Raw genomic sequence first — 16054 nt, 5'->3', positions numbered from 1 at the left:
TGGGATATTATACTTGGAATACCTATAATAGTGAACTTGTTAACATAATTGGTGCTGGTAGGACTAAGAATTACCTATATAATGTCTTCTATACTTGTATAAATAGTCAAGACATTTCTGCAAAGCTTACAATCAGAAGATGAAACAGAAAGGGATGATATGAGTAGAATGTAGCAAGGGCATATTAAACCGTTTGATACAATTAGGGAAAGAGTTCAAAATATTTGATCATGTCTCCCTTCCCTAAAACTATAAATATACAGTACTTGTGTGTTGCATCAAGTATAACATATCTACTATTGCATAAAAATTGTGTACTATTTGATAGAACTCCCACCTGAGTTCTGCTATGTTACATTATGTGTGCTCCTGAGAGTAGGACAAGTCAGAAGTACCGTATTTTCCGGCGTATAAGACGACTTTTTAACCCCTGAAAATCTTTTCCAAAGTGGGGGGTCGTCTTATACGCCGGATACTGATTCTTTCCTGCCACTGGGCGTGGCGCTCAACCCCAGCAAAGCCGGTGGCGGGAGCGGCGGCAAAGCGGCGGGGTCCAGCCCTCTAGCCGGCGCCTCGCCAGCTATCCGCCGCTTCTTTCTTCTCCGCCTCGCCTCCGCTACTCCCGCCGCCGCCTTTGCTCTCCCCGCCGGGCAAGAGGCAAAGGCGGCGGCGGGTGTAGCGGAGGCGAGGCGGAGAAGAAAGAAGCGGCGGATAGCTGGCGAGGCGCCGGCTAGAGGGCTGGACCCCGCCTCTTTGCCGCCGCTCCCGCCGCCGGCTTTGCTGGGGTTGAGCGCCACGCCCGCCGGCAGGAACTGCGGGGGGTAGCCGGCGTAACGAGCCCTTGCCACAGCTATCCGCCGCTTCTTTCTTCTCCGCCTCGCCTCCGCTACTCCCGCCGCCGCCTTTGCTCTCCCCGCCGGGCAAGAGGCAAAGGCGGCGGCGGGAGTAGCGGAGGTGAGGCGGAGAAGAAAGAAGCGGCGGATAGCTGCGGCAAGGGCTCGTTATGCCGGAGCGTACGCCGGCTACTCCCCGCAGTTCCTGCCGCCGGGCGTGGCGCTCGACCCCAGCAAAGCCGGCGGTGGGAGCGGCGGCAAAGCGGCGGGGTCCAGCCGATGTATTTAGATGCGACGTGCAAAGAACTGCCAATCTGCCTGCTTGGCTCTGCGTGGATTCCTCATCGGGAACCTTTCCAGAGAGGGCTGGAGCTCCGGGAGCTCCAAACAAAGAGGGGGGGGAGCTGATCCGCGCTGCAGGACAAATCCAAAGCAAATCAGCTTTCCCGGGGGCTGAGAAAGGGTCTGTGACCCGAGGCAGGGCGGGGAGACAGTTCAACGGAGAGGATGAGCATTTGTATTCCTCCGAGTGGCTTGGCGTTACCGTAATCTCCTCGTCCCCCCCTTTCCCGATCTCACAAAATAAAGCATGAATCGGGGTGCTCGTGAAATCAGAACTACTAATATTTACTCTCTGAGTCTCCAGGCAAGTCTAAAGTGCCTCAAGGCAGCGGTGGGTGAGTTTATTCCTGGGTTGGTCCGTTTGTATGAAACAAATATTTAAAAAGCCAGCCAACCCAGCAGCAGTGTGAAACAAAGTCAGCAGTCCTGACCGACGCATTTCCCTACTTTCCAAACCCCACCCACCACCGCCGTTGAAGAAGGAAACTGGATTCTGCTCCGTAGTGTGTTTGCCAAGAGATCTTTGACCGGAGAGTTCCTCTCTGGCTGAGCTTTGTCCTTTTATGTCACAGAGAGAGGGGCGGGGGGCGGGGGAGAGAGATTCTCTCCCTCTCCCCCTCTCTTCTTTCCTTCCCTCTCTCTCCCCCTCTCCATCCTGGGGAAAAGCGATCTGTCCTTCTCAAGCTCGAGCCTCCCTCCTCCACGTCTGGGTTGTCTAGTGCTCCTCTGTATTTGTGTCAGAAGAGGGGTAGTCTTATACGGCGAGTATATCTCAAATTCTATATTTAAACTGGAAAAGTTAGGGGGTCGCCTTATACACCCAGTCGTCTTATACGCCGGAAAATACGGTATGTCAAAAGTAGGCTTAGCTAAGACATGGAAACGATCAGGCACAAATAATATAGAAAATAATGGTTATTTAATTGTTACTTACAAATGACCATTTTATACTAAATGGAAGAAGACAAAACCATTCCTATGTTTTACAAAGAAAATCACACACATATCAGTTGTTAGAGACATACTGATAGTGACATAATGCCAGATGATGAAAGGCTGGAGGGCACTCAACATCAGAGATTTTTCAGAATACTAATGATGTTTGGGACTCATTCTTAACTTTTGATTCCAAGCTTTTGGTGCTGATATAGCTGCTGATGTTGTCATGCAGGAAAAGAAAATCTAAATCTGCATATTCAGAATTACAGTGGGAATGTGATATAACTCTACATAGTGAGTTGATCAGATTCTTCTTCAAAAGAAATGCTGTATATACAATGTATAATTTTGCAGCGATTCCTTTTGATTTTATTTATTTATTTTATTTATTTATTTATTATTTAGATTTGTATGCCGCCCCTCTCCGAAGACTCGGGGCGGCTCACAACAAGATAGAACAAATCATAAATAATCAGAAAACTTTAAAATTTATACAAGATTTAAAAGAACCCCATATACTAACAGACGCACACACAAACATACGATGCATGAATTAAACATGCCCGGGGGAGGTGTTTCAATTCCCCCATGCCTGACGGCAGAGGTGGGTTTTAAGGAGTTTACGGAAGGCAGGGAGAGTAGGGGCAGTTCTAATCTCTGGGGGGAGTTGGTTCCAGAGAGTCGGTGCCGCCACAGAGAAGGCTCTTCCCCTGGGGCCCGCCAACCGACATTGTTTAGTTGACGGGACCTGGAGAAAGCCCACTCTGTGAGACCTAATCGGTCGCTGGGATTCGTGTGGCAGGAGGCGGTCTCGGAGATATTCTGGTCCAGTGCCATGAAGAGCTTTAAAGGTCATAACCAACACTTTGAATTGTGACCGGAAATTGATCGGCAGCCAATGCAGACTGCGGAGTGTTGGTGAAACATGGGCATACCTAGGTAAGCCCATGACTGCTCTCGCAGCTGCATTCTGCACGATCTGAAGTTTCCGAACACTTTTCAAAGGTAGCCCCATGTACAGAGCATTACAGTAGTCGAACCTCGAGGTGATGAGGGCATGAGTGACTGTGAGCAATGAGTCCCGGTCCAGATAGGGCCGCATTTTGTGGGGCAATTTAACAATAGCAGGAAGTCCTGCCATTATGGAGCTCTTCAGAATTCTTCCCTCTCCTTCTTTCTCAGTACTTCCACTTTTACACTAGCCGCACTAGCTGTATTCTTCCCCATTGATGTGAAGAATGGTAGGGAAAGAAAGTTAAGGACAAGAGGAAGAATATTAGCCAGAGTTTTGACTTTTGACTGTTAATTAGCTGGAGGGAGCATTGCCTAATCAAGTATCAGCAAAATGAGGGCACTTGGGTAGTTATAGTTCAAGTGATTGCGATAGACTGCAGGGATAAAAATAGCCACTGTATTGAAGGATCCCAAGACAACTAACCTAGAAAAGAGAAGATAGCTGAGAGATTGTTAAAATGAAAAATCTAGGAACCCAAGATGTGCTGATTCCAGGTTGATCTCAATGGTCTTTCCACTATTCTCATGTTATGTCAGATATGCATCAAAACAAAGATTATTAAAGAATGTTGATGAAAACAAGGCAACACCAAAAAGTAACTTAGTATGAAGAATGATGCAATATGTGGCCACTGGGAATAATTAGGAGAGGGAAACTCATTAGTATGTTTCAGCTTTACTTCACAATAAATTGAAGTAGTAACACAATACAACAAGGAACATGTCTGGGGATTTTACCATTTTGGTAAATAAACAAACAAGCAGAGAATACAATTTCTGGAAGTATACTTAGGAGTTTCTTACAGGTATTTTTGTTGATACAGTAAACTAACCTACTGTTAGTTTAAGAGAACAGTAGGTTTAACTGCTGCTCGTGTAAAGATACAAATGGTTCCACTAGAAATGGCACTCATGGTGGTGATCTCCGTCAATGTTTCCAAGTAAATCAGGTCAGGAAACAAGATTCGCAAGTTTGGTTGGAACTATATTTATTCAGATGGGCTATAGTAAGAAAATCTTGGAAGCTTGCTTACACGTTTTCTTTCCCTTCTTAAAAGCACTCTGAAATATAATGGAATTATCCTGATTTTTTTTCTAAACTTTTCTATTTCTACATAGTTTCTCAAAATTATCTCTGTGTTATCTATTTTTTCTTCTTCAAGTGAAGTGCATCCAATCTATACACTCAATTTTATTTAAAAGCAGTAGGATGAAATTAAGTGTTCAAAATAGTCCTTAAACCAGTGTTTCTCAATTGTTTTCTGTTACGTCCCCCCCCAACCTGGAAGAAGTAAACATTTTGTGCCCCCCCCCCCCAACTCTCCACCAGGACAATTGTTTGCAATATTTGGCACATTTTCACTGAACAAACTTATCAGTGTGATTGGGGTGTAATGTATTTAAGTGACACCTTAATTTATTTATCTTCATGCTGTCTGCTGTCAACATTTTTAGGCATAATAAACATACTGGTCTTTCCTTGTCTCCCACCTTAGTCGCAGTGAAACCAAGCACTACATACGCTTCGTCATATTTCCTCATCTTAGCTTTCCAGAGTCTTATGTTTGTCTCATTATCTCTGTCTCTCTTCTCTTTTCTTTTCATCCATGTTAAATATTTTTCCATGGTATCTCTTAAAGGTTTTTATATGCACTTCATATCTACTATTCTGTGCTGTGTGCTATTGTTCAGTGGAATAAATCCCTACTCCTATTGTTCAGTGGAATAAATCCCTCCTCCCTGTGGCAAAGAAAGCATGTTACTCTAATTAATCTATTTTAAATTAACTGGGGGGGGTTAAATTGATGTATAACTGGGGTGGGTGCAGCAATGTGTATGGGAGGAATGATTGGTATGAGTGGGAAGATTGGAGTGGGTGGGGTTATGGGATAAATGGGAATAGTATGAATGATTTATTTGGCCCACCTGACGCAGGAGAGGCGGGAGGGACGGGGGCATCGATCTCTGGGGTGGCAGAGGGTCGGAATATCCCGGTGTTGCTGGGGAGAGGTAGATATGGCGGGAGCCACGGAGTTAGCCGTTCCAGGGGAACGAGGGATCGTTGTTTAATAACTATTCCTTGTTCCGGCTCCGTGAGCTCAACCCAGGGCACTGGTGATGAGTGTTACTCTGGCCCTGGGCTCAGGTTGCTGCTGCTCAATGCCAGGTCGGTGGTAAATAAAGCTCTCCTCATCCGGGATTTAATCCTGGATGAGGAGGCCGACCTGGCATGTGTAACTGAAACCTGGCTGGGCCCGGAGGGAGGAGTTCCTCTCTCGGAAATCTGCCCAGCTGGGTTTCAGATATGGCATCAACCTCGACCCCAGGGAAGGGGGGGAGGAGTGGCTATTGTAGCCAGGGAGAGCCTTGGCCTGCGTAGGCTCGTTGCTCCGGAGATTGCGGGTTGCGAGTCCCTCCTTGTGAAGTTGGACTTAGGGGTTCAGGTGGGCTTGTTTCTCACGTACCTGCCTCCCAGCTGCGTGTCAAAAGCCCTGCCTGTGCTACTCGAGGAGGTAGCCGGGTTGGCGGTGGAGTTCCCCGGACTTATTGTCCTGGGGGACTTCAATCTGCCGTCACTCGGCGAAACCTCTGGGTTGGCACAGGAGTTCATGGCCACCATGACAGCCATGGACCTGACTCAAGTAGTTCAGGGTCCGACTCACGAGGGAGGGCACGCACCTGACATGGTATTCCTCTCTGAGCAACTGAGTAATGGTCTGAGACTAAGGGGCTTAGATGCGCTGCCTTTGTCATGGTCAGACCATTTCCTACTACGGCTTGACTTCCTGGCTCCAATCCTTCCCCGCAGGGAGGCGGAACCAATTAAGATGTTCCGCCCCAGACGCCTGATGGACCCTGAGGGCTTTCAGACGGCGCTTGGGGTTATACCAGAGGCACTTGTCCACAGTCCGGCAGAGTCTCTTGCGGAAGCCTGGAACAAGGCCGCAGCGGAGGCTCTTGACCGGATTGCGCCTTTGCGACCTCTCCAAGGTGCTAGACCCCGTAGAGCTCCATGGTTCAACGAGGAGCTCCGGGAGTTGAAACGCCAGAAGAGACGTCTAGAGAAGCGATGGAGGAAGAGTAGGTCTGAATCCGACCGAACACTTGTAAGAGCTTTTATTAAGACTTACAAAGTGGCGCTCAAGGCGGCAAGATGCGCGTACCATGCCGCCTTGATTGCATCAGCGGAATCCCGCCCGGCCGCTCTGTTTAGGGTGACCCGCTCCCTTCTTAACCAGGGGGGAGTTGGGGAGCCCTTACAGAGTAGTGCCGAGGACTTTAACACGTTTTTCGCTGATAAAGTCGCTCGGATCCGAGCCGACCTCGACTCCAATTGTAAAACAGAGTCGACTGACAACGAGTCAGTCGAGGTGACTGGGGCACGTACTTGTCCACCTGTCTGGGAAGAGTTTGATCTGGTGACACCTGATGAAGTGGACAAGGCCATCGGAGCTGTGAGTTCCGCCACCTGTTTACTGGATCCGTGTCCCTCCTGGTTGGTTTCGGCCAGCAGGGAGGTGACACGGAGCTGGGCCCAGGAGATTACCAACGCTTCCTTGGGGAGGGGAGTTTTTCCATCACTCTATAAAGAAGCGCTTGTGCGCCCCCTCCTCAAGAAGCCCTCCCTGGACCCAGCCGTACTTAACAACTACCGTCCAGTCTCCAACCTTCCCTTTATGGGGAAGGTTGTTGAGAAGGTGGTGGCACTCCAGCTCCAGCGGTCCTTGGAAGAAGCCGATTATCTAGGTCCCCAGCAGTCGGGTTTCAGGGCCGGTTACAGCACGGAAACCGCTTTGGTCGCGTTGATGGATGATCTCTGGCGGGCCCGGGACAGGGGTTTATCCTCTGTCCTGGTGCTCCTTGACCTCTCAGCGGCTTTCGATACCATCGACCATGGTATCCTTCTGCACCGGCTGGAGGGGCTGGGAGTGGGAGGCACTGTCCTTCAGTGGTTCTCCTCCTACCTCTCTGGCCGGTCGCAGTCGGTGTTAGTGGGGGGCCAGAGGTCGACTCCTAGGTTTCTCCCTTGTGGGGTGCCTCAGGGGTCGGTCCTCTCCCCCCTACTATTCAACATCTACATGAAACCGCTGGGCGAGATCATCCAAGGACATGGGGTGAGGTATCATCAATATGCCGATGATACCCAGCTTTACATCTCCACCCCATGCCCAGTCAACGAAGCGGCGGAAGTGATGTGCCGGTGCCTGGAGGCTGTTGGGGCCTGGATGGGTGTCAACAGACTCAAGCTCAACCCGGATAAGACGGAGTGGCTGTGGGTTCTGCCTCCCAAGGACAATCCCATCTGTCCGTCCATCACCCTGGGGGGGGAATTATTGACCCCCTCAGAGAGGGTCCGCAACTTGGGCGTCCTCCTCGATCCACAGCTCACATTAGAACAACATCTTTCAGCTGTGGCGAGGGGGGCGTTTGCCCAGGTTCGCCTGGTGCACCAGTTGCGGCCCTATCTGGACCGGGACTCATTGCTCACAGTCACTCATGCCCTCATCACCTCGAGGTTCGACTACTGTAATGCTCTCTACATGGGGCTACCTTTGAAAAGTGTTCGGAAACTTCAGATCGTGCAAAATGCAGCTGCGAGAGCAGTCATGGGCCTACCTAGGTATGCCCATGTTTCATCATCACTCCGCAGTCTGCATTGGTTGCCGATCAATTTCCGGTCACAATTCAAAGTGTTGGTTATGACCTTTAAAGCCCTTCATGGCATCGGACCAGAATATCTCCGAGACCGCCTCCTGCCGCACGAATCCCAGCGACCGATTAGGTCCCACAGAGTGGGCCTTCTCCGGGTCCCGTCAACTAAACAATGTCGGTTGGCGGGCCCCAGGGGAAGAGCCTTCTCTGTGGCGGCCCCGGCCCTCTGGAACCAACTCCCCCCAGAGATTAGAACTGCCCCTACTCTTCCTGCCTTCCGTAAACTCCTTAAAACCCACCTTTGCCGTCAGGCATGGGGGAACTGAAACATCTCCCCCTGGGCACGTTTAATTTATGCATGGTATGTCTGTGTGTGTGACTGTTAGCATATGGGGTTTTTTAAATATTAAATATTTTAAATTTGTCTGATTGCTTATGATTTGTTTTTACATGTTGTGAGCCGCCCCGAGTCTTCGGAGAGGGGCGGCATACAAATCTAAGTAATAAATAAATAAAATAAATGTTCCCCAGGGTCACCAGCCCCCTCCGACATCGCTCCACGCCCCCCCAGGGAGGCCTGCCCCACTATTTGAGATATACTGCCTTAAACCAATCTAGGATGCAAGAAATCATAATACCCTTATGCTATGATGTAATGCATGTAATGCCATGCAGAAAGGCCTAGCACAAGTCAGGAACATGACAGCTCCTTTGGATCTCCAAACGCTAAATAAAACATTAGATCGACATTTGCAGGAGAAAAATGTTCGTGTTTCTGAAGGGTCTTTAGTTCTCGCTAAATGTTTTGGGTTTTTTTTTGCAGATATTTCAATACCCAAACTAGGTAATACAATCAGTGGTAATACATAATGGGTTTTGCTTTAATTTTATATCTAAAATGGTCACCTAACATTAAAAATATCATCAAAAAAGCACAACAAATAATGTTCTTTCTGCGCCAACTCAAGGAAGCTCAAACTGCTGATACAGTTCTACAGAGGAATCATTGAGTCTATCATCTGCACCTCTATAACTGTCTGGTTCGGTTCTGCAACCCAACAAGACCGACACAGACTTCAGAGGATAATCAGAATTGCAGAAAAAATAATTGCTGCCAACCTGTCTTCCACTGAGGACCTGTATACCGCATGAGTCAAAAAGAGGGCAGTGAAAATATTTACTGACCCCTTGCATCCTGGACATAAACTGTTTCAACTCCTATCCTCAAAAGAACCGTTGACTTACCTGAACGGTCTTCTCGATGCCCTGGAAGGAGAGTCCAGCACAGGTTTAGCTCAAGTCTTATTGGTAAGACTGAGTTTTAAATTAACATAATTAACATATTAATTAGGTACCGCCCCCCTTGCTGCCCCAAGGAGTCAGTTTTAAAAAATGAAATAGGAATACAGTGATCCCTCGAGTTTCGCGATCTCAATTTCCGTGAAACGCTATATTGCGATTTTTCAGCAAATGATACCATCTCGATTTTCGCGAAACGCTATATCACGAATTTTCAAAAAATAATAGATTAAAAATACGTGCGCGGTTTTTCCCGCCCGATGACGTCACGCGTCATCACCAAACTGACGTCTACCATTGCTGGTTGGCCGAAATCTCGGCCAATCAGCTTTGCCATTGCAATAAGTATGCCCGGCAATGGTGATACAGTGTACCCCCGTTTATTGCGTCCCCAACCATTGCGAACAGGGTACTTCGCGATTTTTCAACCCGGAAGTCAAAATACCATCTACCCATGCGTGCCCGTTTTTTCTATGGGCACGCATGCGTAGATGGCAACCGGGAGATCAGCTGCTGGGCGGCTTCCGTGGGTCTTCCCCCTCTTGCTGGCGTCAGCGAGGAGTTTCCCCACCGCCCACGCAAACTCCTCGCTGCCGCTCGCCCGCCCTTCGCCTGCCCACGCCGTTCGCTCCCCCTCTTGCTGGCGGGAGGGCGAGAAGCCCTCCCCAGCACCTGCTCGCCCGCCCTTCGCCGCTCGCCCGCCCTTCGCCCTGGCCGCTTCTTCCCAGCGGAGAAATTCCAGCCCCCACCTGGTCCCGCCCGATCCTCCTCCCTGAGGCAGCTCGCCCTCCCATGGCCGCTTCCTCCACCCTCCATTGCAAGCCCTCGCCACCGCAGCCAACGCGCGCTGCGATCTTCAAGCCCGGCTCCTTTCGGCCCAGCATCCCGGGCCAAGCAGCTGCCTTCCGTGACTGAGCCTGGCTCGCCCGGAAGATCGTAGCGCGCGTTGGCTGCAGCGGCGAGCGAAGCCAAGCTGGCAGCAATGTCGCCGCCGCTGCAGCCAACGCGCGCTACGATCTTCCGGGCGAGCCAGGCTCAGTGACGGAAGGCAGCCGCTTGGGCCGGGATGCTGGGCCGAGAGGAGCCGGGCTTGATCCGCTGAGCCTGGCTGGCCCGGAAGATCGTAGCGCGCATTGGCTGCAGCGACATTGCTGCCGGCTTGGCTTCGCTCGCCGCTGCAGCCAACGCGCGCTATGATCTTCCGGGCCAGCCAGGCTCAGTGACGGAAGGCAGCCGCTTGGGCCAGGATGCTGGGCCGAGAGGAGCCGGGCTTGATCCGCTGAGCCTGGCTGGCCCGGAAGATTGTAGCGCGCGTTGGCTGCAGCGACATTGCTGCCGGCTTGGCTTCGCTCGCCGCTGCAGCCAACGCGCGCTACGATCTTCCGGGCCAGCCAGGGTCAGCGGATCAAGCCCAGCTCCTCTCGGCCCAGCATCCCGGGCCAAGCAGCTGCCTTCCGTGACTGAGCCTGGCTGGCCCGGAAGATCGTAGCGCGCGTTGGCTGCAGCGGTGAGCGAAGCCAAGCAGGCGCGCCGTTTTCCGCTGACTCCTAAAGCGGGGAAGTTCGCCTGGAGTCAGCGGAGAACGGCGCAACTGTTTTAAAATGATCGGAGCTTTCCAATGAGTCCCGAAGACAAACGGCAAACTTCTGCGTTTGTCTTCGGGACTCATTGGAAAGCCGCGCGGGTGTTTTAAAACATCCCCGCCGATATGGGGGGCTTGCTAGCACCCCCCCAAACCCAGGTTGGGGGTTCGGGGGGGTGCTAGCGAGCCCCCCATGTCGGCGGCAACGTTTTAAAACAGCCCCCCCGCCCCCCAATCTTCGGCTCCTCGCTAGCGCTGCGGAAGTTTAAAACACCATCTGCACATGCGCAGATAGTGTTTTTACTTCCGCAGCGCTACTTCGCGAAAACCCGCTCGTTGCGGGGGGTCCTGGAACGGAACCCTCGCAACGAGCGGGGGATCACTGTACAGCAAAATTTCAGCCAATCAGCGTTGTCATTGCAAACATTTCGCCCGACAATGCTGATGGACAGAAATCTCGGCCAATCAGTGTTGTTTGCTCAGCGTGCTTTGCTTTGAAACTTTTGGAACTTTTCTAACTGTTGGTCGGAGCTGTTTGTCGGAGCTGTTACTTGGATCTGTTACTTGGATCTGTTTCTTGGATCTGTTACTTGGATCTGTTACTTGGATCTGTTTCTTGGAGCTGTTTGTGAAGACTTCTTGGAAGATGGCACCTAAACGTTGCATGCGGAGTGGAGGCGGCGACGCTAAAAAGAGCAGGAAGATGCTGACAATCAAGGAGAAAATTGAACTTTTGGACATGCTGAAAGCGGGACGTTCTAATGTAGATGTTGGTCGGCATTATGGGATCAACGAATCGACTGTGCGATACATTCGAAAAGACGAAAAGAAGATAAGGCAAACTTCTCAGATAACATTCAACAAGGCTGCAAAAAGAATGGTGACGCCTAGAAACAAACGCCTTATGAAGATGGAAGCTGCTTTGTCTGTGTGGGTACAAGACTGCCGCAAAAAGAGCATTGCTTTGGATACGAACACTATACGAACCAAGGCGCAGCAATTGTACAACCGTCTTGAAGACACAGAAGGAGGCGATGCAGATGAGGGAAACGCAGGTGAGGGCTGGGTTTTTTTATTCTGTCATTACTGTACAGTATTTAAGTGTTTTTTAAGGAAGGAGGGAGGGAGGGATGGAAGGAAGGAGGGAGGGATGGAAGGAGGGAGGGATGGAAGGAAGGAGGGAGGGAAGGAGGGATGGAAGGATGGAAGGAAGGAAGGAAGGAAGGAGGGAGGGATGGAAGGAGGGAGGGATGGAAGGAGGGAGGAATGGAAGGAGGGAGGGAGAGGAGGGAGGGATGGAAGGAGGGATGGAAGGAAGGAGGGATGGAAGGAAGGATGGAAGGAGGGAGGGATGGAAGGAGGGATGGAAGGAGGGAGGGATGGGAGGAGGGAGGGAGGGAGGGATGGAAGGAAGGAGGGAGAGATGGAAGGAGGGAGGGATGGAAGGAGGGATGGAAGGAAGGAAGGAGGGAGGGAGGGATGGAAGGAGGGATGGAAGGAGGGATGGAAGGAGGGAGGGATGGAAGGAGGGAGGGAGGGATGGAAGGAAGGAGGGATGGAAGGAGGGAGGGATGGAAGGAGGGAGGGATGGAAGGACTGTATGCTTTTATTCAAGTCACTTCTCTCTCCCTTTCCTGTCATTCTCTGTAGATGAAGGTGCTGGTGACTCTGAAGACCCCCAGCCATCAACATCTTCTGCTTCTTCAGCCCCAGCCACATTCACAGCAAGCAAAGGGTGGTTTGAGAAATTTCAACGGCGCTATGGCCTGAAGAGTGTGTCATTGCATGGAGAAGCTGCCTCAGCAGATACAGGTGCAGCCGAAAACTTTGTCCAGCGCACGTTTAAAGATCTAATTGCAGAAGGGGGCTACCTTCCAGAACAGGTGTTCAACATGGACGAAACAGGCCTGTTCTGGAAGAGGATGCCTTCACGGACTTTCTTGATGCAAGATGAAGCCAAAGCCCCTGGCTTTAAGGCCATGAAAGATACAGTGACTTTGATCATGTGTGGGAATGCAGCAGGCTTTTTGATGAAGCCAGGGCTAATTTATAAGTCACGAAATCCAAGAGCCCTCAAGAACAGAAATAAGAATGCATTGCCATCCTAAAATAAGAATCCATCCTAAAGCATGGATTACAAAACCCCTCACGCGGGACTGGTTTCATCAGTGCTTCATCCCACAGGTGAAGGATTATTTGGCTGCCAAAGGACTCAATTTCAAAGTGCTTCTCCTAATGGACAATGCTGGAGGCCATGATGACCTGGCACATGAACATGATGGGGTGCAAGTCGAATTCTTGCCACCAAACACCACATCGCTTATCCAGCTGATGGATCAAGGTGTTATCCGCGCATTTAAGGCACTGTACACGCGCAATTCTCTTGGAAGCATCGTGGAAGCAATGGATGCTGATGAAAACTTCACATTGAAGGCCTACTGGCGTCAGTACACAATTGCATCTTGTCTGAAGAACATTCAGAATGCATTAATGGATATGAAGTCACAGACAATGAATGCCTGCTGGAGGAAATTGTGGCCAGAAGTGGTGCATGATTACAGGGGATTTGCTCCCGAAGAAATTCAAGATGCTGCAGTCCACAACTCTGTGAAGCTGGCACAGGCACTGGGTGGAGAAGGCTTCGTTGACATGACACCAGAGGAAGTCAATGGTTTGCTTGATGAGCATGGCCTACCGCTGACAGACAAAGATCTGGAGGAGCTGACCAGGTCAGCGAGTGAAGAAGAGGAGGAGGAAGTGGAAGCTGAACAAGCTGAGGAAGAAGAAGATGTTGGCCTAACGCTTGAGCGGCTTGCAGAACTGAACAGAGCTGCTGCAAATGTACAACGCATGGTGGAACTTTGGGATCCCAACATGACTCGCTCTATACAATTTAAGGCCTCCCTTGACAACACCTTTGCACCATACAGAGCCATGTTAGCCAAGAAAAAGAAAATGTGCCAACAACTGCCCATAACTATGTTTGTCACAAAAACCACGAGGTCTGTCACACCATCACCCGCAGCGTCCATTGTAGAAATGGTGATAGAAGAAGATCCCGATTTATCCTAGTTATGCTAACCCCCCCCAAAAAATGTAAAAATGTAAATAAATATTGTTATTGTTTCTATCAGGATGACTAAGTGTGTTATTCAATGTGTACAGTACAGGTACAGGTACAGTACAGTACATTAAGGGGATGGGAAATGGTAATTTGTGGGTTGAAAGTGTTGGGACTGAGTGGCATACAGAAGAATGAATGAATGACTGAGTGAATGAAATTCAAACACAGGTGAGGGCCTGGGTTTTTTTATTCTGTCATTGTTTAAGTGCTTTTTACGAAAGGAAGGAAGGAGGGGTGGAAGGAAGGAGGGATGGAAGGAGGGAGGGAGAGAAGGGAGGGAAGGAGGGAGGGAGGGATGGAAGGACATGAGGGCAAACCATCCAGCGTCTAATTGGACTTGAAAATCAGAAGTGACAGAAGTGTTCTCACTAAGAACTAGCAACTTGAGAGGGCAAAACATCCAGGTTCAAATTGGACTTGAAAATCAGAAGTGGGGGAGGTGTTCTCACTAAGAACTAGCAACTTGAGAGGGCAAAACATCCAGGTTCAAATTGGACTTGAAAATCAGAAGTGGGGGAGGTGTTCTCACTCAGAACTAGTAACTTGAGAGGGCAAAACATCCAGGTTCAAATTGGACTTGAAAATCAGAAGTGGGGGAGGTGTTCTCACTAAGAACTAGCAACTTGAGAGGGCAAAACATCCAGGTTCAAATTGGACTTGAAAATCAGAAGTGGGGGAGGTGTTCTCACTAAGAACTAGCAACTTGAGAAGGCAAAACATCCAGGTTCAAATTGGACTTGAAAATCAGAAGTGACAGAAGTGTTCTCACTCAGAACTAGCAACTTGAGAGGGCAAAACATCCAGGTTCTAATTGGATTTGAAAATCAGAAGTGGGAGAGGTGTTCTCACTCAGAACTAGCAACTTGAGAGGGCGAAAAATCCACGTTCTAAGAAGGCAGGGATGGGAGAGGCGAATCGGGCGGGCGGGGGGTAGCGGCAAGGAGCCCGGAGGCGCTGGGGGGGTGGCCGGCATGAAAAAAAACCATTGCCAGCCTCCGAACTGCCGTCGCCCCACCATCTGCGCATGCGCGGCCATGGAAAACAGGACGTGCATGCGCAGATGGTGTTTTTACTTCCGCACCGCTACATCGTGAGAAATCGATTATCGCGAGGGGTCTTGGAACGGAACCCTCGCGATAATCGAGGGATCACTGTAATGCAACAATTTATTTAACAACAGGAATAAACATAACCAGAAACCCCCATGGTTTAATAGGGAGGGTTTGGACTCTCCTTCCAGGGCATCGAGAAGACCGTTCAGGTAAGTCAACGGTTCTTCTCCCATGCCTCTGGAAGGAGAGTCCAGCATGGGATATACCCAAGTTAAAGTTCCAGGGCGGGAGATCGCTGAACCATGGGCTGTGCTTCCCCACACACTTTCTGAAGAACACGTCGTCCAAAGGCAGCGTCAGCCGAAGCGAAAGTGTCCAACTTATAGTGGCGAATAAAAGTTGTGGGTGTAGTCCACGCCGCGGCTCTGCAGATGTCTTCAATGGGCGCCTGTGTCACCCAAGCCGCTGATGAAGCCGCACTCCTAGTTGAATGAGCCTGAATCCCCGGAGGTGGACTGGTTGACTTTGCCTTGTACGCCTCAACTATACATAATCTGACCCATTGACTAATGGTGTTCGAGGATATCTTGAGACCTAGTCTAAGAGAACCAAAAGACATGAACAAGGCCTCAGTCTTTCGTATCGCACAGGTGCGTCTGATGTATAGTTTTAACGCCCTGCGTACGTCCACCTTGTGCCACTTAAGTTGTAAAGGATGATTGCCTCGAGCACAGAAATCTGGTAATACTAATTCCTGGGCTCTGTGGAAGTGTGTGTTGACCTTTGGAATAAATGTGGGATCCAAACGTAAAACAACCCTGTCTGGGTAAAACTTACACAAATCTGGTCTAACTGATAGAGCGGATAGTTCGGACACCCGCCGGGCCGAGGTCACTGCTACTAGAAAGACTGTCTTAATGGAAAGGAAACGTAATGGAACTGATCTCAAGGGCTCAAATGGTGGACCCGTGAGGGCCTGGAGAACCAGTGTTAGATCCCATGTGGGAAACCGACGGACCGGTGGAGGGCGTGTATTAGTAGCCCCGCAAAGGAAGTCCTTAATCCAAGGATGGTGGTTCAAGGAGCCCCCATCTTCTCCCTTTATAATGGTAGTCAAGGCGACAACCTGTCTCCTCAATGTGTTGGGTGCCAGGCCCCTGTCCAAGCCTGCTTGTAAAAACTCTAGGACAGGAAGCACCGAAGAGTCCTGGGGATG

The 16054-nt window shown here is 50.1% G+C and overlaps 2 protein-coding genes across 2 annotated transcripts in view; one reads left to right on the top strand and one right to left on the bottom strand.

The window, feature by feature from the left end:
* The window catches only part of WDR17 (WD repeat domain 17), a 157100-nt gene that overhangs the window by 91497 nt on the left and 49549 nt on the right, over nt 1-16054 (bottom strand). The gene's annotated exons all lie outside the window — the stretch shown is intronic.
* On the top strand, nt 11279-15113 carry LOC139170001 (tigger transposable element-derived protein 1-like). The gene is made up of 3 exons (XM_070756704.1): nt 11279-11717; nt 12313-12623; nt 15003-15113. The coding sequence occupies exons 1-3, from the start codon at nt 11309-11311 to the stop codon at nt 15111-15113; spliced, it is 831 nt and encodes a 276-aa protein (XP_070612805.1). The 5' UTR covers nt 11279-11308.

Source organism: Erythrolamprus reginae, chromosome 7 (genome assembly GCF_031021105.1).
Source record: "Erythrolamprus reginae isolate rEryReg1 chromosome 7, rEryReg1.hap1, whole genome shotgun sequence".
Lineage (NCBI taxonomy): Eukaryota > Metazoa > Chordata > Lepidosauria > Squamata > Dipsadidae > Erythrolamprus > Erythrolamprus reginae.
Note: the sequence above shows the minus strand (reverse complement) of the source record. Positions and strands in the feature narration are given on the sequence as shown.